The following is a 25,953-nucleotide window of genomic DNA, read 5'->3' as shown; positions in this document are numbered from 1 at the left end:
CCCTCCCACTAGGTGAGAGAATACAGTACAAGGTGGTATTTCTCCCAACACAGAGAGCAGGTGTGTTTCTTACCACAGAGTTGATAACCACCTCCTTGTTGATGTGGGCAGGAGAGGGAACATGTGGAAGAGGTGTCCCTCCTCTATTGGTCACCTGCTTCTCTGAGGGAGATCTGGGCCATCCTGCAAAGCTGTCTGGAGACAGACAGAACATACTGACCATCAGGAATACACTGACCATCAGGAACATACTGACCATCAGGAACACACTGACCATCAGGAACACACTGACCATCAGGAACACACTGACCACCAGGAACACACTGACCATCAGGAACACATACTGACTATCAGGAACACACTGACCATCAGGAACACATACTGACCATCAGGAACACATACTGACCATCAGGAACACACTGACCATCAGGAACACACAATGACCATCAGGAACACATACTGACCATCAGGAACACACTGACCATCAGGAACACATACTGACCATCAGGAACACACTGACCATCAGGAACACACTGACCATCAGGAACACAATGACCATCAGGAACACACTGACCATCAGGAACACACTGACCATCAGGAACACACTGACAATCAGGAACATACTGACCATCAGGAACACACTGACCATCAGGAACACACTGACCATCAGGAACACATACTGACCATCAGGAATACACTGACCATCAGGAACCCACTGACCATCAGGAACACATACTGACCATCAGGAACACATACTGACCATCAGGAACACATATTGACCATCAGGAACACACACTGACCATCAGGAACACATACTGACCATCAGGAACACACTGACCATCAGGAACACACTGACCATCAGGAACACACTGACCATCAGGAACACACTAACCATCAGGAACATACTGACCATCAGGAACACACTGACCATCAGGAACACACTGACCATCAGGAACACATACTGACCATCAGGAATACACTGACCATCAGGAACCCACTGACCATCAGGAACACATACTGACCATCAGGAACACATACTGACCATCAGGAACACATATTGACCATCAGGAACACACACTGACCATCAGGAACACATACTGACCATCAGGAACACACTGACCATCAGGAACACACTGACCATCAGGAACACACTGACCATCAGGAAGACACACTGACCATCAGGAACATACTGACCATCAGGAACACATACTGACCATCAGGAACACACTGACCATCAGGAACACACTGACCATCAGGAATACATACTGACCATCAGGAACACACTGACCATCAGGAACACATACTGACTATCAGGAACACACTGACCATCAGGAACACACTGACCATCAGGAACACATACTGATCATCAGGAACACACACTGACCATCAGGAACACACTGACCATCAGGAACACACTGACCATCAGGAACATACTGACCTTCAGGAACACACTGACCATCAGGAACACATACTGACCATCAGGAACACACTGACCATCAGGAACACATACTGACCATCAGGAACACACTGACCATCAGGAACACACACTGACCATCAGGAACACACACTGACCATCAGGAACACACTGACCATCAGGAACACACTGACCATCAGGAACACACACTGACCATCAGGAACACATACTGACCATCAGGAACAAACTGACCATCAGGAACACACTGACCATCAGGAACACACTGACCATCAGGAACACACTGACCATCAGGAACACACACTGACCATCAGGAACACACTGACCATCAGGAACACACTGACCATCAGGAACATACAGAGAGATTCTAGTAGTAAACTGACCTGATGGTGCGGTGGGAAAATGATTGGGATCCAGGCTCATCTGCTTCTTGAACTGGTTGTGGTTGTGGTTGTGAGTCTGACTGGAGATGTTGCTGTTACTCTGGCTGGACGTCTGTTTGTGGATGGGACTCTGACTCCGGTCCTGGCTGTCTGACCGACCCAGGGTGACATGCTGCGCGGCCTGGGATAGGAGAGGAGAACAATACTCATCCCTTAGGAAACAGACATGGATCTCCTGCTGTATCCAACCTCTCTGATAGGTTGGAGAGGATCTCCTGCTGTATCCAACCCCTCTGATAGGTTGGAGAGGTTCTCCAGCTGTATCCAACCTCTCTGATAGGTTGGAGAGGATCTCCAGCTGTATCCAACCCCTCTGATAGATAGGTTGAGAGGATCTCCTGCTGTATCCAACCCCTCTGATAGGTTGGAGAGGATCTCCTGCTGTATCCAACCCCTCTGATAGGTTGGAGAGGATCTCCTGCTGTATCCAACCCCTCTGATAGGTTGGAGAGGATCTCCAGCTGTATCCAACCCCTCTGATAGGTTGGAGAGGATCTCCAGCTGTATCCAACCCCTCTGATAGGTTGGAGAGGATCTCCTGCTGTATCCAACCCCTCTGATAGGTTGGAGAGGATCTCCTGCTGTATCCAACCCCTCTGATAGGTTGGAGAGGATCTCCTGCTGTATCCAACCCCTCTGATAGGTTGGAGAGGATCTCCTGCTGTATCCAACCCCTCTGATAGGTTGGAGAGGATCTCCTGCTGTAGCAAACCCCCTCTGATTAGGTGGGAGAGGATCTCCAGCTGTATCAAACCCCTCTGATAGGTTGGAGAGGATCTCCTGCTGTATCCAACCCTCTGATAGGTTGGAGAGGATCTCCTGCTGTATCCAACCCCTCTGATAGGTTGGAGAGGATCTCCTGCTGTATCCAACCCCTCTGATAGGTTGGAGAGGATCTCCTGCTGTATCCAACCCCTCTGATAGGTTGGAGAGGATCTCCTGCTGTATCCAACCCCTCTGATAGGTTGGAGAGGATCTCCTGCTGTATCCAACCCCTCTGATAGGTTGGAGAGGATCTCCTGCTGTATACAACCCCTCTGATAGGTTGGAGAGGATCTCCTGCTGTATCCAACCCCTCTGATAGGTTGGAGAGGATCTCCTGCTGTATCCAACCCCTCTGATAGGTTGGAGAGGATCTCCTGCTGTATCCAACCCCTCTGATAGGTTGGAGAGGATCTCCTGCTGTATCCAACCCCTCTGATAGGTTGGAGAGGATCTCCTGCTGTATCCAACCCCTCTGATAGGTTGGAGAAGCTGGAGCAGAGACCAGCAGCAGTGCAGCGCCCAATCAGCAGTTTAGTTCCTTGCTCAAGGCAACATGGGCAGTAGGTGGTACCTGACATATTGATGCCAGCAACCCCCCAGCTGCCGTCTCACCTCCCACCATATTCATGTCCAACTATACAGTATAACCTCTGACTGTCACTCAGTCACATTGTCTCATACAGCTCCATACATGCACACCTGGCTGACATTGTGCTGCAGGACGTGAAGACACTCTCCCAGACAGGAGAGGGTAGCTCCAGTACATACCTGGCTGACATTGTGCTGCAGGATGTGGAGACACTCTCCCAGACAGGAGAGGGTAGCTCCAGTACATACCTGGCTGACATTGTGCTGCAGGATGTGGAGACACTCTCCCAGACAGGAGAGGGTAGCTCCAGTATGTACCTGGCTGACATTGTGCTGCAGCATGTGGAGACACTCCCCCAGACAGGAGAGGGTAGCTCCAGTATGTACCTGGCTGACATTGTGCTGCAGCATGTGGAGACACTCCCCCAGACAGGAGAGGGTAGCTGCTGACATACCTGGCTGACATTGTGCTGCAGCATGTGGAGACACTCCCCCAGACAGGAGAGGGTAGCTGCTGACATACCTGGCTGACATTGTGCTGCAGCATGTGGAGACACTCCCCCAGACAGGAGAGGGTAGCTGCTGACATACCTGGCTGACATTGTGCTGCAGCATGTGGAGACACTCCCCCAGACAGGAGAGGGTAGCTGCTGGCATACCTGGCTGACATTGTGCTGCAGCATGTGGAGACACTCCCCCAGACAGGAGAGGGTAGCTGCTGACGTGGCCTTGAGGAGGAGAAGGTCCTGGTCTAAAGAGGACAGAGGACCACGGGAGGGCAGGGACTCTATGGAGTTAACCAGGTTCTTCTGTTGGCCCTCTGCCTGGGTCATCACCTAGAGAGAGGGAGGAGAGAGGTTAAATAACACACACACACACACACACACACACACACACACACACACACACACACACACACACACGCAAGCGCTGGCCGCCTAGAGCTGTGTAAGTCCAACTCCAACATTGACTGATGCGGCCCAGTCATCCAAGGAGCAGGTAACTGCTGGATGAATCTGTACGGCCCAGTAATCCAAGGAGCAGGTAACTGCTGGATGAATCTGTACGGCCCAGTCATCCAAGGAGCAGGTAACTGCTGGATGAATCTGTACGGCCCAGTAATCCAAGGAGCAGGTAACTGCTGGATGAATCTGTACGGCCCAGTCATCCAAGGAGCAGGTAACTGCTGGATGAATCTGTACGGCCCAGTCATCCAAGGAGCAGGTAGCTGCTGGATGAATCTGTACGGCCCAGTCATCCAAGGAGCAGGTAACTGCTGGATGAATCTGTACAGCCCAGTCATCCAAGGAGCAGGTAACGACATGCCAAAGCAAGATATGTGACTGTAGCTAGTCAAAGCATGAGAGGAGAATTGTGGGGTAGTTAAAATAATTCTATATGTAGCTGTAGGTACCGTAGGGACACAGCCAGTGATGTAGGCAGGCGGTGGGGGCCTGAGACTCATGACAATTCTCAGCCAGCTACCCTGAGCCATATGCTATCTGTCTGGTTCAGTCTGTCTCTCAGTCACCTACCCTGAGCCATATGCTATCTGTCTGGTTCAGTCTGTCTCTCAGCCACCTACCCTGAGCCATATGCTATCTGTCTGGTTCAGTCTGTCTCTCAGCCAGCTACCCTGAGCCATATGCTATCTGTCTGGTTCAGTCTGTCTCTCAGCCAGCTACCCTGAGCCATATGCTATCTGTCTGGTTCAGTCTGTCTCTCAGCCAGCTACCCTGAGCCATATGCTATCTGTCTGGTTCAGTCTCTCTCAGCACCTACCCTGAGCCATATGCTATCTGTCTGGTTCAGTCTGTCTCTCAGCCACCTACCCTGAGCCATATGCTATCTGTCTGGTTCAGTCTGTCTCTCAGCCACCTACCCTGAGCCATATGCTATCTGTCTGGTTCAGTCTGTCTCTCAGCCAGCTACCCTGAGCCATATGCTATCTGTCTGGTTCAGTCTGTCTCTCAGCCAGCTACCCTGAGCCATATGCTATCTGTCTGGTTCAGTCTGTCTCTCAGCCAGCTACCCTGAGCCATATGCTATCTGTCTGGTTCAGTATGTCTCTCAGCCAGCTACCCTGAGCCATATGCTATCTGTCTGGTTCAGTCTGTCTCTGTCACTAACATAATTACATCTGGCACCTCTGACAGCTAGGTGGGCTGGGAGAAAGACAGGATGATGCTGTCTCTCTCTCTCTCTTTCGCTCTCTTTCTCTCTCTCTCTTTCTCCCTCTCTCTCTCTTTCCCTCTCTCTCTTTCTCTCTCTCTCTCTCTCTCTTTCTCCCTCTCTCTCTTTCTTTCTCTCTCACACACAACACAAACAAGCTATACTCTTGTGAGTGCTCACTGTCAGTGACTCATCGACAGGGAGATAAGGAGAGTGGAGGTTGCATGAGAATGAACTCAATTACACACACACAGACACACAGACACACACACACACACACACACACCACACACAAACAACACACACACACACACACACACACACACACACACACACCCCACTGTACCATGTGGTTCCTGCGGCCACAGTCCTGCTTGTTTTATTAACTCTCCTTTATTACAACAGTATTCCCAGAACCTCCCCCCTTACCACCCTCACACACACTACTCACACACACACTCACCCACCTCTCACACAACCCCCCCACACGCACCAATCACACCCTCACACACACACACCCCACACATACACACCTCACACACCCCCGCCCCACACAACACACCTCTCACACCCCCGCCCCCAACACACACCTCACACACCCCCCCCCCACACCTCTCACACCACCCCACACAACACACCTCACACACCCCGCCCCACAACACACACCTCTCACACACCCCCGCCACAACACACACCTCACACCCCCCGCGCCCACAACACACCCTCTCACACCCCCGCCCCACAACACACACCTCTCACACACCCCCGCCCCACAACACACACCTCACACACCCCCGCCCCACAATACACACCTCTCACACCCCCGCCCCACAACACACACCTCACACACCCCCGCCCCACAACACACACCTCTCACAACCCCGCCCCACAACACACACCTCTCACACACACACCCCCACACATACACACCTCTCACACCCCCGCCCCACAACACACACCCTCACACACACACACCCCACACATACACCCTCTCACACCCCCCCCACAACACACACCTCACACACACACCCCCACATACACCTCTCACACCCCCGCCCCACAACACACACACCTCCAACACCCCCGCCCCACAACACACACCTCTCACACCCCCCCCGCCCCACAACACACACCTCACACACCCCCGCCCCACAACACACACCTCACACACCCCCGCCCCACACACACACCTCTCACACCCCCGCCCCACAACACACACCTCACACACCCCCGCCCCACAACCACACCTCTCACACCCCCCGCCCCCAACACACACCCCCGCCCCACAACACACACCTCTCACACCCCCGCCCCACAACACACACCTCTCACACCCCCGCCCCACAACACACACCCCCGCCCCACAACACACACCTCTCACACCCCCGCCCCACAACACACACCCCCGCCCCACAACACACACCTCTCACCCCCCGCCCCACACCCCCCCGCCCCACAACACACACCTCACACACCCCCGCCCCACAACACACCCTCTCACACCCCCCGCCCCACAACACACACCTCACACCCCCCCGCCCCACAACACACACCTCACACACCCCCGCCCCACAACACACACCTCTCCCACCCCCCCCCCACAACACACACCTCTCACACCCCGCCCCACAACACACCCCCGCCCACAACACACACCTCTCACACCCCCACCCCCGCCCCACAACACACACCCCCCCCCCAACACACACCTCTCACCCCCCCCCCACCCCCCCCCGCCCCACAACACACACCTCACACACCCCGCCCCACAACACACACCTCACACACCCCCGCCCCACAACACACACCTCTCACACACCCCCGCCCCACAACACACACCCCCCGCCCCACAACACACCCTCACACCCCCGCCCACACCCCCCCGCGCCACAACACACACCTCACACACCCCCGCCCCACAACACACACCTCACACACCCCCGCCCCACACACACACCTCACACACCCCCGCCCCACAACACACACCTCTCACACCCCCGCCCCACAACACACCTCTCACACCCCCGCCCACAACACACCCCCCGCCCCACAACACACACCTCTCACACCCCCGCCCCACAACACACACCCCCCCCACAACACACACCTCTCACACCCCCGCCCCACAACACACACCTCACACACCCCCGCCCCACAACACACACCTCACACACCCCCGCCCCACAACACACCCTCACACCCCCGCCCCACAACACACACCCCCGCCCCACAACACACACCTCTCACACCCCCGCCCCACACCCCCCCGCCCCACAACACACACCTCACACACCCCCCCCCACAACACACACCTCTCACACCCCCGCCCCACAAACAACACCTCTCACAGCACGCCCCGCCCCACAACACACCTCACACACCACCGCCCCCCACAACACACACCTCACATACCCCCGCCCCACAACACACACCTCACCCCCCCGCCCCCACCCCCCCCCCCCACAACACACACCTCACACATCTAACAGAGACAAAACACACACACACCACTTACAGAGACAAACACACACCACTTACAGAGACAAAACACACACACACCTCTAACAGAGACAAAACACACACACACCTCTAACAGAGACAAAACACACACACACACCATACAGAGGACCAAACACCCAACACCGCTTACAGACGACAAAAACACACACACACCCACTACCACAGAGACCAAACACACCCACCACTTACAGAGACAAACACACACACACTCTACAGAGACAAACACACACACACCACTTACAGAGACAAACACACACACACCACTTACAGAGACAAACACACACACACCACTTACAGAGACAAACACACACACACCACTTACAGAGACAAACACACACACACCACTTACAGAGACAAACACACACCACTTACAGAGACAAACACACACCACTTACAGAGACAAACACACACACACCACTTACAGAGACAAACACACACACACACCACTTACAGAGACAAACACACACACACACACCACTTACAGAGACAAACACACACACACACACTTACAGAGACAAACACACACACACACACCACTTATAGAGACAAACACACACACACACACAAATCCATTGTTATTCATCACATGCTTCGTAAACAGCAGGTGTAGACTAACAGTGTCATCGGTAGCAATGACTGGAGTCTGACGATGTTTAGGGCCTTCCTCTGACACCCGCCTGGTATAGAGGTCCTGGATGCCAGGAAGATTGGACCTAGTGGTGTACTGGGCCCTACACACTACCCTCTGTAGCACCTTACGGTTAGATGCCAAGCAGTTTGTCATACCAGGCGGTGATGCAGCCAGTCAAGATGCTCTCAATGGTGCAACTGTATAACTTTTTGAGGATCTTTTCAGCCTCCTGAGGGGGAAGAGGCGTTGTCGTGCCCTCCTCACGACTGTGTTGGTGTGTTTGGACCAAGATATAGATCCTTAGTGTTGTGGAAAAACGAGGAACTTGAAGCTCTCAACCCGGCTCCACTACAGCCCCGTCGATGTGGACGAGGGCGTACTCATCCCCTCCGTTTACTGTAGTCCACCATGCTCATCCCCTCCGTTTACTGTAGTCCACCATGCTAACCCCTCCGTTTACTGCAGTCCACCATGCTAACCCCTCCGTTTACTGTAGTCCACCATGCTCATCCCCTCCGTTTACTGTAGTCCACCATGCAAACCCCTCCGTTTACTGCAGTCCACCATGCTAACCCCTCCGTTTACTGTAGTCCACCATGCTCAATCCCTCCGTTTACTGTAGTCCACCATGCTCGACCCCTCCGTTTACTGTAGTCCACCATGCTAACCCCTCCGTTTACTGTAGTCCACCATGCTCATCCCCTCCGTTTACTGTAGTCCACCATGCTAACCCCTCTGTTTACTGTAGTCCACCATGCTCATCCCCTCCGTTTACTGTAGTCCACCATGCTAACCCCTCCGTTTACTGTAGTCCACCATGCTAACCCCTCCGTTTACTGTAGTCCACCATGCTCAATCCCTCCGTTTACTGTAGTCCACCATGCTAACCCCTCCGTTTACTGTAGTCCACCATGCTAACCCCTCCGTTTACTGTAGTCCACCATGCTAATTCCCTCCGTTACTGTAGTCCCACCATGCTAACCCCTCCGTTTACTGTAGTCCACCATGCTAACCCCTCCGTTTACTGTAGTCCACCATGCTAACCCCTCCGTTTACTGTAGTCCACCATGCTAACCCCTCCGTTTACTGTAGTCCACCATGCTAACCCCTCCGTTTACTGTAGTCCACCATGCTAACCCCTCCGTTTACTGTAGTCCACCATGCTCAGCCCCTCCGTTTATTATAGTCCACCATGCTAACCCCTCCGTTTACTGTAGTCCACCATGCTACCCCCTCCGTTTACTGTAGTCCACCATGCTAACCCCTCCGTTTACTGTAGTCCACCATGCTAACCCCCTCCGTTTCTGTAGTCCACCATGCTCATCCCCTCCGTTTACTGTAGTCCACCATGCTACCCCTCGTTTTACTGTAGTCCCACCATGCTAACCCCTCCTTTTACTGTATCCACCATGCTAACCCCTCCGTTTACTGTAGTCCACCATGCTGAACCCCTCCGTTTACTGTAGTCCACCGTGCTACATCCCTTCCGTTTACTGCAGTCCCCATGCTAATCCCCTCCCGGTTACTGTATCCACCATGCTAACCCCCTCCGTTTACTGTAGTCCACCATGCTAACCCCTCCGTTTAATGTAGTCCACCATGCTAACCCCTCCGTTTACTGTAGTCCACCATGCTAACCCCTCCGTTTACTGTAGTCCACCATGCTAACCCCTCCGTTTACTGTAGTCCACCATGCTAACCCTCCGTTTACTGTAGTCCACCATGCTAATCCCTCCGTTTACTGTAGTCCACCATGCTAACCCCCTCCGTTTACTGTAGTCCACCATGCTAACCCTCCGTTTACTGTAGTCCACCATGCTAATCCCTCCGTTTACTGTAGTCCACCATGCTAACCCCTCCGTTTACTGTAGTCCACCATGCTAACCCCTCCGTTTACTGTAGTCCACCATGCTAATCCCTCCGTTTACTGTAGTCCACCATGCTAACCCCTCCGTTTACTGTAGTCCACCATGCTCATCCCCTCCGTTTACTGTAGTCCACCATGCTCATCCCTTCCGTTTACTGTAGTCCACCATGCTCATCCCCTCCGTTTACTGTAGTCCACCATGCTAACCCCTCCGTTTACTGTAGTCCACCATGCTAACCCCTCCGTTTACTGTAGTCCACCATGCTAACCCCTCCGTTTACTGTAGTCCACCATGCTAATCCCTCCGTTTACTGTAGTCCACCATGCTAAACCCCTCCGTTTACTGTAGTCCACCATGCTCATCCCCTACCGTTTACTGTAGCCACCATGCTCATCCCTTCCGTTTACTGTAGTCCACCATGCTCATCCCCCTCCGTTTCCTGTAGTCCCACCATGCTAACCCCTCCGTTTACTGTAGCCCACCATGCTAACCCCTCCGTTTACTGTAGTCCACCATGCTAACCCCTCCGTTTACTGTAGTCCACCATGCTAACCCCTCCGTTTACTGTAGTCCACCATGCTCAATCCCTCCGTTTACTGTAGTCCACCATGCTCAATCCCTCCGTTTACTGTAGTCCACCATGCTAACCCCTCCGTTTACTGTAGTCCACCATGCTAATCCCTCCGTTTACTGTAGTCCACCATGCTCATCCCCTCCGTTTACTGTAGTCCACCATGCTAACCCTCCGTTTACTGTAGTCCACCATGCTAACCCCTCCGTTTACTGTAGTCCACCATGCTAACCCCTCCGTTTACTGTAGTCCACCCATGCTCGACCCCTCCGTTTACTGTAGTCCACCATGCTAACCCCTCCGTTTACTGTAGTCCACCATGCTCGACCCCTCCGTTTACTGTAGTCCACCATGCTAACCCCTCCGTTTACTGTAGTCCACCATGCTAACCCCTCCGTTTACTGTAGTCCACCATGCTCAATCCCTCCGTTTACTGTAGTCCACCATGCTAACCCCTCCGTTTACTGTAGTCCACCATGCTCAACCCCTCCGTTTACTGCAGTTCACCATGCTAACCCCTCCGTTTACTGTAGTCCACCATGCTCAATCCCTCCGTTTACTGTAGTCCACCATGCTAACCCCTCCGTTTACTGTAGTCCACCATGCTCATCCCCTCCGTTTACTGTAGTCCACCATGCTCATCCCCTCCGTTTACTGTAGTCCACCATGCTCAATCCCTCCGTTTACTGTAGTCCACCATGCTAATCCCTCCGTTTACTGTAGTCCACCATGCTAACCCCTCCGTTTACTGTAGTCCACCATGCTAACCCCTCCGTTTACTGTAGTCCACCATGCTCATCCCCTCCGTTTACTGTAGTCCACCATGCTCATCCCCTCCGTTTACTGCAGTTCACCATCAGCTCCTCTGTGTTGCTGAGAAGCCGCAACACTCTCACACAAATCCCTCACAAAGCGTGACATCAGCCCATCTCACTAACTTAATAACGACTTACCGGGGAGAAATGAGGAGCAGGACTAAGAGTTGACGTGAACAGATAGTCTCTCCAGGTTTCTGCTAGCAGCTCTATAACAGACTGCCACTCAAAGTGTTATTATGTCTCTGTCCCCAATGGCACCAACCCATATTCTAGCGCTTTACTAGGGTCGGTCCCTATTCTAGGACTAGACACACACTGTCTGTCTGTCTGTCTGTCTGTCTGTCTGTCTGTCTGTCTGTCTGTCTGTCTGTCTGTCTGTCTGTCTGTCTGTCTGTCTGTCTGTCTGTCTGTCTGTCTCTCTCTCTCTCTCTCTCTCTCTCTCTCTCTCTCTGTCTGTCTCCCTCATCTCTCTTTCTGTCTCTCTCTCTTTTTCACTCTCTTATTTATTTCCTTCTCCCCATCACTCTCTCTTCCCCCTCGCCCCTCGCCCCTCGCTCTGTATATCTCTCTCTCTCTCTGTCTCCTTCGCTCTCTATCTCTCTCTCTCCATCTCTCTCTCTTATCAGTCTTCGCCCTGTGGTCTCTGTGGCTAGCAGCATTCTTTCAGAGGAGTTGTTAATTCTTCAAGTCACACACACACAAACATAAACCAACACACACACACACACACACACACACACACACACACACACACACACACACACACACACACACACACACACACACACAACACACACACACACACACACACACACACACACACACTCTGTTCCCTGAACTCTCTGAAGATTCCTTTGTTCTCCGCTTAGACCTGAATCAAAGAGACAGAGACAGAGACATAGTCAGCTTCACTATGAAAAGAAAAGCTCCAAAGATATGCCACCGACATAAAATCCATCCCTGTTTCTTTCCCATGTACTCTCTCCCTTTCTCTTAAGTCTCCTACCTCTCTCTGTATCCCTGTTACACCTCATCCCCCCCTTTCTCTCCCCCTTATCTCTCTCGCTCTCTCTCTCTCTCGCTCTCTCTGTCTCTCTCTCTCCCTCTCTCCCTCCCTCCCTCCCTCCTCTCTCCCTCCCTCTCTCCCTCCCTCTCTCCCCCCCTCTCTCCCCTCCCTCCGTCTCTCTCCCTCCCTCCCTCTCTCTCTCCTTCCCTCTCTCTCTCTGTCAAACATATTATTTTTCCCTCTCTCTGTATTCTGTAATATATATTCATCACCTGGTGTAATGTTCTGGTGCACTATAGTGGGATGCTCATCATGCCCTCTATCCCTCCTCTTCCTCTCTCCACATCCCTCTCCTGTTCCTCTCTCCACATCCCTCTCCTCTTCCTCTCTCCACATCTCTCTCCTCTTCCTCTCTCCACATCCCTCTCCCCTTCCTCTCTCCACATCTCTCTCCACATCCCTCTCCCCTTCCTCTCTCCACATCTCTCTCCACATCCCTCTCCTGTTCCTCTCTCCACATCCCTCTCCTCTTCCTCTCTCCACATCCCTCTCCTCTTCCTCTCTCCACATCTCTCTCCACATCCCTCTCCTCTTCCTCTCTCCACATCCCTCTCCACATCTCTCTCCACATCCCTCTCCTCTTCCTCTCTCCACATCCCTCTCCTCTTCCTCTCTCCACATCCCTCTCCTCTTCCTCTCTCCACATCCCTCTCCTCTTCCTCTCTCCACATCCCTCTCCTCTTCCTCTCTCCACATCCCTCTCCTCTTCCTCTCTCCACATCTCTCTCCTCTTCCTCTCTCCACATCCCTCTCCTCTTCCTCTCTCCACATCCCTCTCCTCTTCCTCTGTCCCCTTCCAAGGGCCTGGAATCAAATGGCTCCAGATATAAATTACCCAGAAGCACTGACAGCATCAGTTTACCTTGCTCAAAATCCTGGTGTGCTGTTCTTCCTTACGGAAAGGGAATTTCCTCATGTACTATCCATGCTCAACCAATAAAAACATGCATTGCTGATGAGGATAGAAGTGAAATCCCCTGCTTAGGGTTGTACGTCTGTTATCCGCCTGGCTCTGTAATCTAATAAAAACGACATATACATATACAAGTAGTAATATAGTTCAAAGGTCATACTAGATTTCCCTCCATTAAAAAAGGTAGAGTTAGATTTTAGTGTTTGAGGCTCAGACCACCATCCATCCCCATCCAGGTTTATCTCCAACACCCAGGAGAGGAGAGACCTCTATGAACCAGACGCAGCACTTCCTGTTTTAAATACAGATCCACCTGTCTGTGGAGACAGAACTCAGCTAATTCCAGGGGAGAGCCACAGCTGTTTAAAGGCCAGAGCCATGCAGTCAGCTCTATCTCAGGAAGCAAAAGAAGAGTCCATTGATGGGACAATCTAAGTGACATATTAAGAAAATCTCCATCAGTTTAAACTAGAGATATCCGGGTTTTTTTGTTGTTGCATGAGCTGTGTCTCAATCCACCACCTCCGTCTACGGTACGTCGGCCTTCTGCATCTATGGTGGAAGGTGGCCGAGCTACAGCGGTGTTTGTCAGACCATGAAACATCCTGAAAATCTGTCTTCTCACGGAAACGTCTGTAGCGTCCGAACGGTTTGGCCTATAAACTAATATGACCCCTCTATGGTAAGATGAGACTCTCACCAACTGTCACGTCCTGACCAATATAAGTTGTTATTTTCTGTGGTAGAGTGGTCAGGGCGTGACAGGGGGTGTTTTTTGTGTTTCTTCTATGTTCTCTATTTCTATGTTTGAGTTTCTAGTTGATCTATTTCTATGTTGAGGTTTATTGGGTTGACCTTCAATTGGAGGCAGCTGTTCCTCGTTGCCTCTAATTGAAGGTCCTATTTAGTAGGAGCTTTTGTTGTTTTGTTCTAAGTGTCTTCATAATTAAAGTAAAGTATGAGCATTTCACACGCCACGCCTGGGTCCCCTTTGTACGACCCACGTTACACCAACACGATGATGTAACACATGACCGGAAGCCTGGAGGTCATTTTGTGACAACAAATATAAGCAGTTGAATATGTGTCCCAAAAAAATTACAAATATTTCCTGAGCTTTCTTATATCTCCTAGATATAGGACAGAAACTTCAAAACCTTATTCCTTATTAGTTATTTTTGGACTGTCTTTTTGTTTTGTTGCCATTTATGAATGTGTTATTCAATGTGTTTCTAGTAGTAAAGACCAAGTATTATATAATAATAATAAAATATACCTACAGGGGTCCTAAAATTCACATAGCTAAATGATCCAGGGTATGACCATCTTAAAAACAATTGAATATGTTATCTTGGACTTTAGAGGTTAAACCAGGGAGAGTTAATAGAGGCTCAGAATCAGAACCGTGATGAGGAGGAGGATGAAGAACTCTCAGCTCCAGGAAGCCAAACGTCAGGGCGCCTGTCACACCGCAGCAGATGTTCTAACACACTCAAGATATAACATCTATTTCTACAAAGAAAAGTTTAAATAACTTCAATTGTCGACATTTGTTTGACAGATGAGAAATGGAAGCTTTTCCTTAACCAGTTCCCAGCATCCTCTCCTCCCTCGAGTTCCCAGCATCCTCTTCCTCCCTCCCTCCAGTTCCCAGCATCCTCCCTCCCTCCAGGTCCCAGCATCCTCTCCTCCCTCCCTCCAGTTCCCAGCATCCTCCCTCCCTCCAGGTCCCAGCATCCTCTCCTCCCTCCCTCCAGTTCCCAGCATCCTCCCTCCCTCCAGTTCCCAGCATCCTCTCCTCCCTCCCTCCAGTTCCCAGCATCCTCTTCCTCCCTTCCTCCAGTTCCCAACATCCTCTCCTCCCTCCCTCCAGTTCCCAGCATCGTCTCCTCCCTCCCTCCAGTTCCCAGCATCCTCTTCCTCCCTCCAGTTCCCAGCATCCTCTCCTCCCTCCAGTTCCCAGCATCCTCTTCCTCCCTCCAGTTCCCAGCATCCTCTCCTCCCTCCATCCATTCATAACTCTCCATATAAATCTTATCTCCAGTATCCAGAGGGGAGTGAAGACACACAAGGCTGCCGCCTGACAAAACCCCATAAACCCATCCACCCGTCCACCCGTCCACCCGTCCCTGCTAAATGAGCATAACATTTCCCTTGTTTTGATGTAATTTTAAACCAATGCGTACTCCCTCTGGCACGATCCGGTCTGATGAATGATTTGGTCCTGACACAGAGTAGAGACAGGACATTTGTGCTGAATATTCTCCACCTCGATGGCTGGCTGCTTTAACTCTGACAGACGCTGCAGAATAGAAAGGACAGCCTTCAGTCTCAGATCACTGTCGCTCTATCTCTCTCTGGAGTACCTTCCCCCTCTCCATCTCTCTCTCTCTCTCTGGAGTACCTTCCCCCTCTCCATCTCTCTCTCTCTCTGGAGTACCTTCCCCCTCTCCATCTCTCTCTCTCTCTGGAGTACCTTCCCCCTCTCCATTTCTCTCTATCTCTCTGGAGTACCTTCCCCCTCTCCATCTCTCTATCTCTCTGGAGTACCTTCCCCCTCTCCATCTCTCTCTCTCTGGCGTACCTTCCCCCTCTCCATCTCTCTCCTCTCTCTCTGGAGTACCTTCCCCCTCTCCATCTCTCTCTCTCTCTCTCTGGAGTACCTTCCCCCTCTCCATCCTCTCCTCTCTCTCTCTGGAGTACCTTCCCCCTCATCCATCTCTCTCTCTCTCTGGAGTACCTTCCCCCTCGCCATCTGCTCTCTCCTCTGGAGTACCTTCCCCTTCCTCTTCCTCCCTGGAGTACCTCCCCTCTCCATCTTCCTCTCTCTCTCTGGAGTACCCTTCCCCCCTCTCCATCTCTCTCTCTCTCTCGCTGGAGTACCTTCCCCCTCTCCATCTCTCTCTCTCTCTGGAGTACCTTCCCCCTCTCCACTCTCTCTCTCTCTGGAGTACCTTCCCCTCTCCATCTCTCTCTCTCTCTCTGGAGTACCTTCCCCCCTCCATCTCTCTCTCTCTCTGGAGTACCTTCCCCCTCTCCATCTCGCTCTCTCTTCTCTCTGGAGTACCTTCCGCCTCTCCATCTCTCTCTCTCTCTGGAGTACCTTACCCCTCTATCCTCTCTCTCTCTCTGGAGTACCTTCCCCCTCTCCATCTCTCTCTCCCCCTCTCTCCATCTCCTCTCTCCTCTCCCCCCTCTCTCTCCTCTCCTCCTCCTCCCTCCTCTCTCTCTTCCTCCTCCCTCTCTCTCTCTCTCTCTCTCTGGAGTACCTTCCCCCTCCTCCCTCTCTCTCTCTCTGGAGTACCTTCCCCCTCTCCATCTCTCTCTCTCTCTCTCTGGAGTACCTTCCCCCCCCTCTCCATCTCTCCTCTCTCCTGGAGTACCTTCCCCTCTCCATCTCTCTCTCTCTCTGGAGTACCTTCCCCCTCTCCATCTCTCTCTCTCTGGAGTACCTTCCCCCCTCCATCTCTCTCTCTCTCTCTCTGGAGTACCTTCCCCCTCCCATCTCTCTCTCTCTCTGGAGTACCTTCCCCCTCTCCATCTCTCTCTCTCTGGAGTACCTTCCCCCTCTCCATCTCTCTCTCTCTGGAGTACCTTCCCCCTCTCCATCTCTCTCTCTCTCTGGAGTACCTTCCCCCCTCCATCTCTCTCTCTCTGGAGTACCTTCCCCTCTCCATCTCTCTCTCTCTCTCTCTCTCTCTGGAGTACCTTCCGCCTCTCCATCTCTCTCTCTCTCTGGAGTACCTTCCCCCCTCCATCTCTCTCTCTCTGGAGTACCTTCCCCCTCTCCATCTCTCTCTCTCTCTCTCTGGAGTACCTTCCCCCTCCATCTCTCTCTCTCTGGTACCTTCCCCCTCTCCTCATCTCTCTCTCTCTCTGGAGTACCTTCCCCCTCCCTCTCTCTCTCTCTCTCTGGAGTACCTTCCCCCCCTCCATCTCTCTCTCTCTGGAGTACCTTCCCCCTCCCATCTCTCTCTCTCTTTCTCTCTGGAGTACCTTCCCCTCTCCCCCTCTCTCCCCCCTCCATCTCTCTCTCTCTCTCTGGAGTACCTTCCCCCTCCCTCTCCATCTCTCTCTCTCTCTGGAGTACCTTCCCCCTCTCCATCTCTCTCTCTCTCTGGAGTACCTTCCCCCCCCATCTCTCTCGTCTCTTCTCTCTGGAGTACCTTCCCCTCTCCATCCTCTCTCCTTCTTCTCTCGGAGTACCTTCCCCCGCTCCATCTCTCTCTCTCTCTGGAGTACCTTTCCCCCTCTCCATCTCTCTCTCTCTCCTTAGTACCTCCCACTCTCCATCTCCCCCCCTCTCGGGAGTACCTTCCCCCTCTCCATCTCTCTACTCTCTCTCTGGAGTACCATTCCCCCTCTCCATTCTCTCTCTCTGGAGTACCTTCCCCCTTGCCATCTCTCTCTCTCTGTCTGGAGTACCTTCCCCCTCTCCATCTCTCTTCTCTCTGGAGTACCTTACCCCCTCTCCATCTCTCTTCTCCTCTCTGGAGTACCTTCCCCTCTCCATCTCTCTCTCTCTGGAGTACCTTCCCCCCTCTCCATCTCTCTCTCTCTGGAGTACCTTCCCCCCCTCTCCCTCTCTCTCTCTCTCTGGATACCTTCCCCCTCTCCATCTCTCTCTTCTCTGGAGTACCTTCCCCCCTCTCCATCTCTCTCTCTCTCTGGAGTACCTTCCCCCTCCATCTCTCTCTCTCTCTGGAGTACCTTCCCCTCTCCATCTCTCTCTCTCTGGAGTACCTTCCCCCTCTCCATCTCTCTCTCTCTGGAGTACCTTCCCCCTCTCCATCTCTCTCTCTCTGGAGTACCTTCCCCCTCCTCCTCTCCTCTCTCTGGAGTACCTTCCCCTCTCCATCTCTCTCTCTCTCTCTGGAGTACCTTCCCCCTCTCCATCTCTCTCTCTCTCTCTGGAGTACCTTCCCCCTCTCCATCTCTCTCTCTCTGGAGTACCTTCCCCCTCTCCATCTCTCTCTCTCTGGAGTACCTTCCCCCTCTCCATCTCTCTCTCTCTCTGGAGTACCTTCCCCCTCTCCATCTCTCTCTCTCTCTCTGGAGTACCTTCCCCCTCTCCATCTCTCTTTCTCTCTGGAGTACCTTCCCCCTCTCCATCTCTCTCTCTCTCTGGAGTACCTTCCCCCTCTCCATCCTCTCATCTCTCTGGAGTACCTTCCCCCTCTCCATCTACTCTCTCTCTCTGGAGTATCCTTCCCCCTCTCCATTCTCTCCTCTCTGGAGTACCTTCCCCCCTCTCCATCTCCTCTCTCTCTGGAGTAACCTTCCCCCCTCCATCTCCTCTCTCTCTCTGGAGTACCTTCCCCCTCTCCATCTCTCTTCTCTCTGGAGTACCTTCCCCTCTCCATCTCTCTCTCTCTGGAGTACCTTCCCCTCTCCAATCTCTCTCTCTCTCTGGAGTACCTTCCCCCTCTCCATCTCTCTCTCATCTCCTGCTGGAGTACCTTCCCCCTCTCCATCTCTCTTCTCTCTGGAGCTACCTTCCCCCTCTCCATCTCTCTCTCTCTCTCTGGAGTACCTTCCCCCTCTCCATACTATCCTCTCTCTCTCTGGAGTATACCTTCCCCTCTCCATCTCTCCTCTCTCTAGGAGTACCTTCTTCCCCCTCTCCATCTCTCTCTCTCTCTGGAGTACCTTCCTCCTCCCCCCTCTCCATCTCTCATCTCTCTCTGAGTACCTTCCCCCTCTCCATCTCCTCCTCATCTCTGGAGTACCTTCCCCCTCGCCATCTCTCTCTCTCTCTGGAGTACCTTCCCCCTCCATCTCTCTCTCTCCGCTGGAGTACCTTCCCCCTCTCCATCTCATCTCTCTCTCTGGGTCCTTCCACCTCTCTCTCCATCCTCTATCTCTCTCTCTCTGGAGTACCTTCCCCCTCTCCATCTCTCCTCTCTCGTCTGGAGTACCTTCCCCCTCTCCCATCTTCTCTCTCTGGGTACCTTACCCCCTTTCATCTCTCTCTCTCTGTCTGGAGTACCTTCCCCCTCTCCATCTCTCTCTGTCTGGAGTACCTTCCGCCTCTCCATCTCTCTCTCTCTCTCTGGAGTACCTTCCCCCTCTCCATCTCTCTCTCTCTGGAGTACCTTCCCCCCTCCATCTCTCTCTCGCTGGAGTACATTCCCCCCCTCTCCATCTCTCTGTCTCTCTGGAGTACCTTCCCCCTCCTCCATCTCTCCCTCTGTCTGGAGTACCTTCCCCCCCCTCTCCATACTCTGCTCTCCTGTCTCGTGGAGTACCTTCCCACTCCCTCCATCTCTCTCTCTCTCTGGAGTACCTTCCCCTCTCCATCTCTCTCTCTCTGGAGTACCTTCCCCCTCCATCTCTCCTCTCCTCTGGAGTACCTTCCCCCTCTCCATCTCTCTCTCTCTGGAGTACCTTCCCCCTCCATCTCTCTCTCTCTGGAGTACCTTCCCCCTCTCCATCTCTCTCTCTCTGGAGTACCTTCCCCCTCTCCATCTCTCTCTCTCTGGAGTACCTTCCCCCTCTCCATCTCTCTCTCTCTGGAGTACCTTCCCCCTCTCCATCTCTCTCTCTCTCTGGAGTCCCTCCCCCTCTCCATCTCTCTCTCTCTCTTCTGGAGTACCTTCCCCCTCTCCATCTCTCTCTCTCTCTGGAGTACCTTCCCCTCTCCATCTCTCTCCTCTCTGGAGTACCTTCCCCCTCCATCTCCATCTCTGTCTATGGAGTACCTTCCCCCTCTCCATCTCCTCTCTCTCTCTGGAGTACTTCCGCCTCTCCATCTCTCTCTCTTCTGGAGTACCTTCCCCCTCTCCATCTCTCTCTCTCTGGAGTACCTTCCCCTCTCCATCTTCTCTCTCTCTCTGGAGTACCTTCCCCCTCCCCATCTCTCTCTCTGGAGTACCTTCCCCCCTCCATCTCTCTCTCTCTCTGGAGTACCTTCCCCCTCTCCATCTCTCTCTCTCTGGAGTACCTTCCCCATCCATCTCTCTCTCTCTCTGGAGTACCTTCCCCCTCTCCATCTCTCTCTCTGTCTGGAGTACCTTCCCTCTCCATCTCTCTCTCTCTCTTCTTGGAGTACCTTCCCCCATCCATCTCTCTCTCTCTCTGGAGTACCTTCCCCTCCCATCTCTCTCTCTCTCTGGAGTACCTTCCCCTCTCCATCTCTCTCTCTCGGAGTACCTTCCCTTCCCATCTCTCTCTCTCTCTGGAGTACCTTCCCCCTCTCATCTCTCTCTCTCTCTCTGGAGTACCTTCCCCCTCCATCTCTCTTTGGAGTACCTTCCCCCTCTCATCTCTTCTCTTCTCTGGAGTACCTTCCCCTCTCCATCTCTCTCTCTCCTCTCTGGAGTACCTTCCCCCTCCATCTCTCTCTCTCTCTCTGGAGTACCTTCCCCCCTCCATCTCTCTCTCTCTCTGGAGTACCTTCCCCTCTCCATCTCTCTGTCTGGAGTACCTTCCGCCTCTCCATCTCTCTCTCTCTGGAGTACCTTCCCCCTCTCCATCTCTCTCTCTCTCTCTGGAGTACCTTCCCCCTCCATCTCTCTCTCTCTCTGGAGTACCTTCCCCTCTCCATCTCTCTCTCTCTGGAGTACCTTCCCCCTCCCCATCTCTCTCTCTCTGGAGTACCTTCCCCATCTCCATCTCTCTCTCTCTCTTTGGAGTACCTTCCCCCTCTCCATCTCTCTCTGTCTGGAGTACCTTCCGCCTCTCCATCTCTCTCTCTGGAGTACCTTCCCCCTCTCCATCTCTCTCTCTCTCTGGAGTACCTTCCCCCTCTCCATCTCTCTCTCTGGAGTACCTTCCCCCTCTCCATCTCTCTCTCTCTGGAGTACCTTCCCCCTCTCCATCTCTCTCTCTGGAGTACCTTCCCCATCTCCATCTCTCTCTCTCTCTCTGGAGTACCTTCCCCATCTCCATCTCTCTCTCTCTGGAGTACCTTCCCCCTCTCCATCTCTCTCTCTCTCTGGAGTACCTTCCCCCTCTCCATCTCTCTCTCTCTCTGGAGTACCTTCCCCCTCTCCATCTCTCTCTCTCTGGAGTACCTTCCCCCTCTCCATCTCTCTCTCTCTGGAGTACCTTCCCCCTCTCCATCTCTCTCTCTCTCTTTCCAGAGTCCCTTCCTCTCTTTCTATCTTTCTTTCTCAATCTCAATTTTTCTCCTTCTCCCTGTCTCTCGATCTCCATCTCTCTTTCTCTCCCTCGCTCTATCTCTCACTGTCTTCCTCACTGTCTTCCCCTCCCTATCTCTCTCTCTCCTCCTCCTCCTCTCTCTCTCTCTCTCTCTCTCTCACTCTCTCTCTCTCACTCTCTCTCACTCTCTATCTCAAGGAGGAGGGGGACAGGAAGAGGAGGAGGGGGAAGAGGCGGAGAAGGGGGAGAGGAGGAGGGGGGAGGAGGGGGGGAAGGGGAGAGGAGGGGGGAGGATGAGGAGGAGGGGGAGGAAGGGGAGAGGAGGGGGGGAGGAGGAGGAGGAAGAGGGGGAGAGGAGGTGGGGGGGACAGGAGGAGGAGGGGGAGGTGGACAGGAGGAGGGGGACGAGGGGGAGGGGGACGAGGAGGAGGAGGAGGGGGAGGAGGAGAGGGACGAGTTGGGGAGAGGAGGAGGAGTGGGAAAGGGGGGGAGGAGGAGGAGGAAGAGGGGGAGAGGAGGTGGGGGGACAGGAGGAGGAGGGGGAGGTGGACAGGAGGAGGGGGACGAGGGGGAGGGGGACGAGTTGGGGAGAGGAGGAGGAGTGGGAAAGGGGGGGAGGAGGAGGAGAGAGGTGACTACTCTGTCGTGTCACCATGGGGATGGCGATGTAGTACACATAGACTGGTGAGGTAGTACACATGGAATCAGCATGACTAATGGAATCAGGATGTTGACTTTGTAACAAAGTGAAAGAGACGCTATAGCAACGCTGTAACGACGCTATAGCAACGCTATAACGACGCTATAGCAACGCTGTAATAATGCTGAAGCAGAGCTATAGCAATGTCCACGCTACATACTGAGAACACAAATACATCTGCTGAGAAAACACTTTCATGACTGTCTGTTTGACTGTCTGACTGACTGTCTGTCTGGATGCCTGTCTGACTGCTGGGATGTCAGAGAGAGACAGGTTGGACCAGGCAGGGGGCTGGGAAGTCAGAGAGACAGGTTGGACCAGGCAGGGTGCTGGGATGTCAGAGAGACTGCCCCACCAGAGCAGTACTACCTTCCTACCTACCTACAGCCCTACCAGAGCAGTACTACCTACCTACAGTCCTACCAGAGCAGTACTATCTACCTACAGTCCTACCAGAGCAGTACTACCTACCTACAGTCCTACCAGAGCAGTACTATCTACCTACAGTCCTACCAGAGCAGTACTACCTACCTACAGCCCTACCAGAGCAGTACTACCTACCTACAGTCCTACCAGAGCAGTACTACCTACCTACAGTCCTACCAGAGCAGTACTACCTACCTACAGTCCTACCAGAGCACTACTACCTACCTACAGCCCTACCAGAGCAGTACTACCTACCTACAGTCCTACCAGAGCAGTACTACCTACCTACAGTCCTACCAGAGCAGTACTATCTACCTACAGTCCTACCAGAGCAGTACTACCTACCTACAGTCCTACCAGAGCAGTACTACCTTCCTACAGCCCTACCAGAGCAGTACTACATACCTACCTACAGTCCTACCAGAGCAGTACTACCTACCTACAGTCCTACCAGAGCAGTACTACCTACCTACAGTCCTACCAGAGCAGTACTACCTACCTACAGCCTTCCCAGAGCAGTACTACCTACCTACAGTCCTACCAGAGCAGTACTACCTACCTACAGCCCTACCAGAGCAGTACTACCTACCTACAGTCCTACCAGATCAGTACTACCTACCTACAGTCCTACCAGAGCAGTACAACCTACCTACAGTCCTACCAGAGCAGTACTACCTACCTACCTACCTACAGCCCTACCAGAGCAGTACTACATACCTACCTACAGTCCTACCAGCGCAGTACTACCTACCTACAGTCCTACCAGAGCAGTACTACCTACATACCTACCTACAGTCCTACCAGAGCACCACTACCTACCTAAAGCCCTACCAGACCAGTACTACCTACCTACCTACCTACAGTCCTACCAGAGCAGTACTACCTACCTACAGTCCTACCAGAGCAGTACTACCTACCTACAGCCTTCCCAGAGCAGTACTACCTACCTACAGTCCTACCAGAGCAGTACTACCTACCTACAGCCCTACCAGAGCAGTACTACCTACCTACAGCCCTACCAGAACAGTACTACCTACCTACAGTCCTACCAGAGCAGTACAACCTACCTACAGTCCTACCAGAGCAGTACTACCTACCTACCTACCTACAGCCCTACCAGAGCAGTACTACATACCTACCTACAGTCCTACCAGAGCAGTACTACCTACCTACAGTCCTACCAGAGCAGTACTACCTACATACCTACCTACAGTCCTACCAGAGCACCACTACCTACCTAAAGCCCTACCAGACCAGTACTACCTACCTACCTACAGTCCTACCAGAGCAGTACTACCTAGCTACAGTCCTACCAGAGCAGTACTACCTACCTACAGTCCTACCAGAGCAGTACTACCTATCTACAGTCCTACCAGAGCACCACTACCTACCTACAGCCCTACCAGACCAGTACTACCTACCTACCTACCTACCTACAGTCCTACCAGAGCAGTACTACCTAGCTACAGTCCTACCAGAGCAGTACTACCTACCTACAGCCCTACCAGACCAGTACTACCTACCTACCTACCTACAGTCCTACCAGAGCAGTACTTCCTAGCTACAGTCCTACCAGAGCAGTACTACCTACCTACAGTCCTACCAGAGCAGTACTACCTACCTACAGTCCTACCAGAGCAGTACTACCTACCTACCTACCTACAGTCCTACCAGAGCAGTACTTCCTAGCTACAGTCCTACCAAAGCAGTACTACCTACCTACAGTCCTACCAGAGCAGTACTACCTACCTACAGTCCTACCAGAGCAGTACTACCTACCTACAGTCCTACCAGAGCAGTACTACCTACCTACAGTCCTACCAGCGCAGTACTACCTACCTACCTACCTACCTACCTACCTATCTACCTACCTACAGTCCTACCAGAGCAGTACTACCTACCTACAGCCCTACCAGAGAAGTACTACCTACCTACAGTCCTACCAGAGCAGTACTACCTACTTACAGCCCTACCAGAGCAGTACTACCTACCTACAGTCCTACCAGAGCAGTACTACCTACCTACAGTCCTACCAGAGAAGTACTACCTACCTACAGTCCTACCAGAGCAGTACTACCTACCTACAGTCCTACCAGAGCAGTACTACCTACCTACAGCTCTACCAGAGCAGTACTACCTACCTACAGTCCTACCAGAGCAGTACTACCTATCTACCGCCCTACCAGAGCAGTACTACCTACCTACAGCTCTACCAGAGCAGTACTACCTACCTACCTACCTACCTACCTACCTACCTACCTACCTACAGTCCTACCAGAGCAGTACTACCTACCTACCTACCTACCTACCTACCTACCTACCTACAGTCCTACCAGAGCAGTACTACCTACCTACCTACCTACCTACCTACCTACCTACCTACCTACCTACCTACAGTCCTACCAGAGCAATACTACCTACCTACAGTCCTACCAGAGCAGTACTACCTACCTACAGCCCTACCAGAGCAGTACTACCTACCTACCTACCTACAGTCCTACCAGAGCAGTACTACCTACCTACCTACCTACCTACCTACAGTCCTACCAGAGCAGTACTACCTACCTACAGCCCTACCAGAGCAGTACTACCTACCTACAGCCCTACCAGAGCAGTACTACCTACCTACAGTCCTACCAGAGCAGCAGCCCTACCTCTTTGACCTGGCTCAGCCTCCCTGGAGCAGGGTGGTAGTTCTGGTTGTTCTGGGTCCTGGCCCGGCGGGCCGCAGCAGGGGATCTGTGATGGGTGATGGTGACGACCCCTCCAACCCCAGGGTAGAGAGGCTTTCTCTGGGTACCAGGTGAGGAGGAGGTGTTGGAGATGAAGGAGGAGGCGACGGGCGGGGCAGGGTGGTGGTGGCTGAGTGGAGGAGGGAGCAGGGAGAAGCTGCGTGTCCGGCCCTGGGTGGAGGAGGAGGTGGTGAAGGAGGTGGAG

General features: G+C 52.9%; 1 protein-coding gene across 3 annotated transcripts in view; it reads right to left on the bottom strand.

Annotated features, from left to right (window-relative positions):
• The window catches only part of osbpl10b (oxysterol binding protein-like 10b), a 72,886-nt gene that overhangs the window by 28,421 nt on the left and 18,512 nt on the right, over nt 1-25,953 (bottom strand). Inside the window, exons 4-10 of one of the 3 annotated variants that reach the window (XM_029744325.1) lie at nt 25,671-25,919; nt 15,974-16,089; nt 12,634-12,679; nt 3,940-4,064; nt 3,547-3,871; nt 1,816-1,996; nt 74-195 (exon numbers count right to left, since the gene is read on the bottom strand). In XM_029744325.1, coding sequence (XP_029600185.1) covers nt 74-195; nt 1,816-1,996; nt 3,547-3,871; nt 3,940-4,064; nt 12,634-12,679; nt 15,974-16,089; nt 25,671-25,919 — 1,164 coding nt within the window. The other 2 variants (XM_029744326.1, XM_029744327.1) reach the window with 2 other exon arrangements.

This window comes from Salmo trutta, unplaced genomic scaffold, assembly GCF_901001165.1.
Source record: "Salmo trutta unplaced genomic scaffold, fSalTru1.1, whole genome shotgun sequence".
NCBI lineage: Eukaryota > Metazoa > Chordata > Actinopteri > Salmoniformes > Salmonidae > Salmo > Salmo trutta.
Note: the sequence above shows the minus strand (reverse complement) of the source record. Positions and strands in the feature narration are given on the sequence as shown.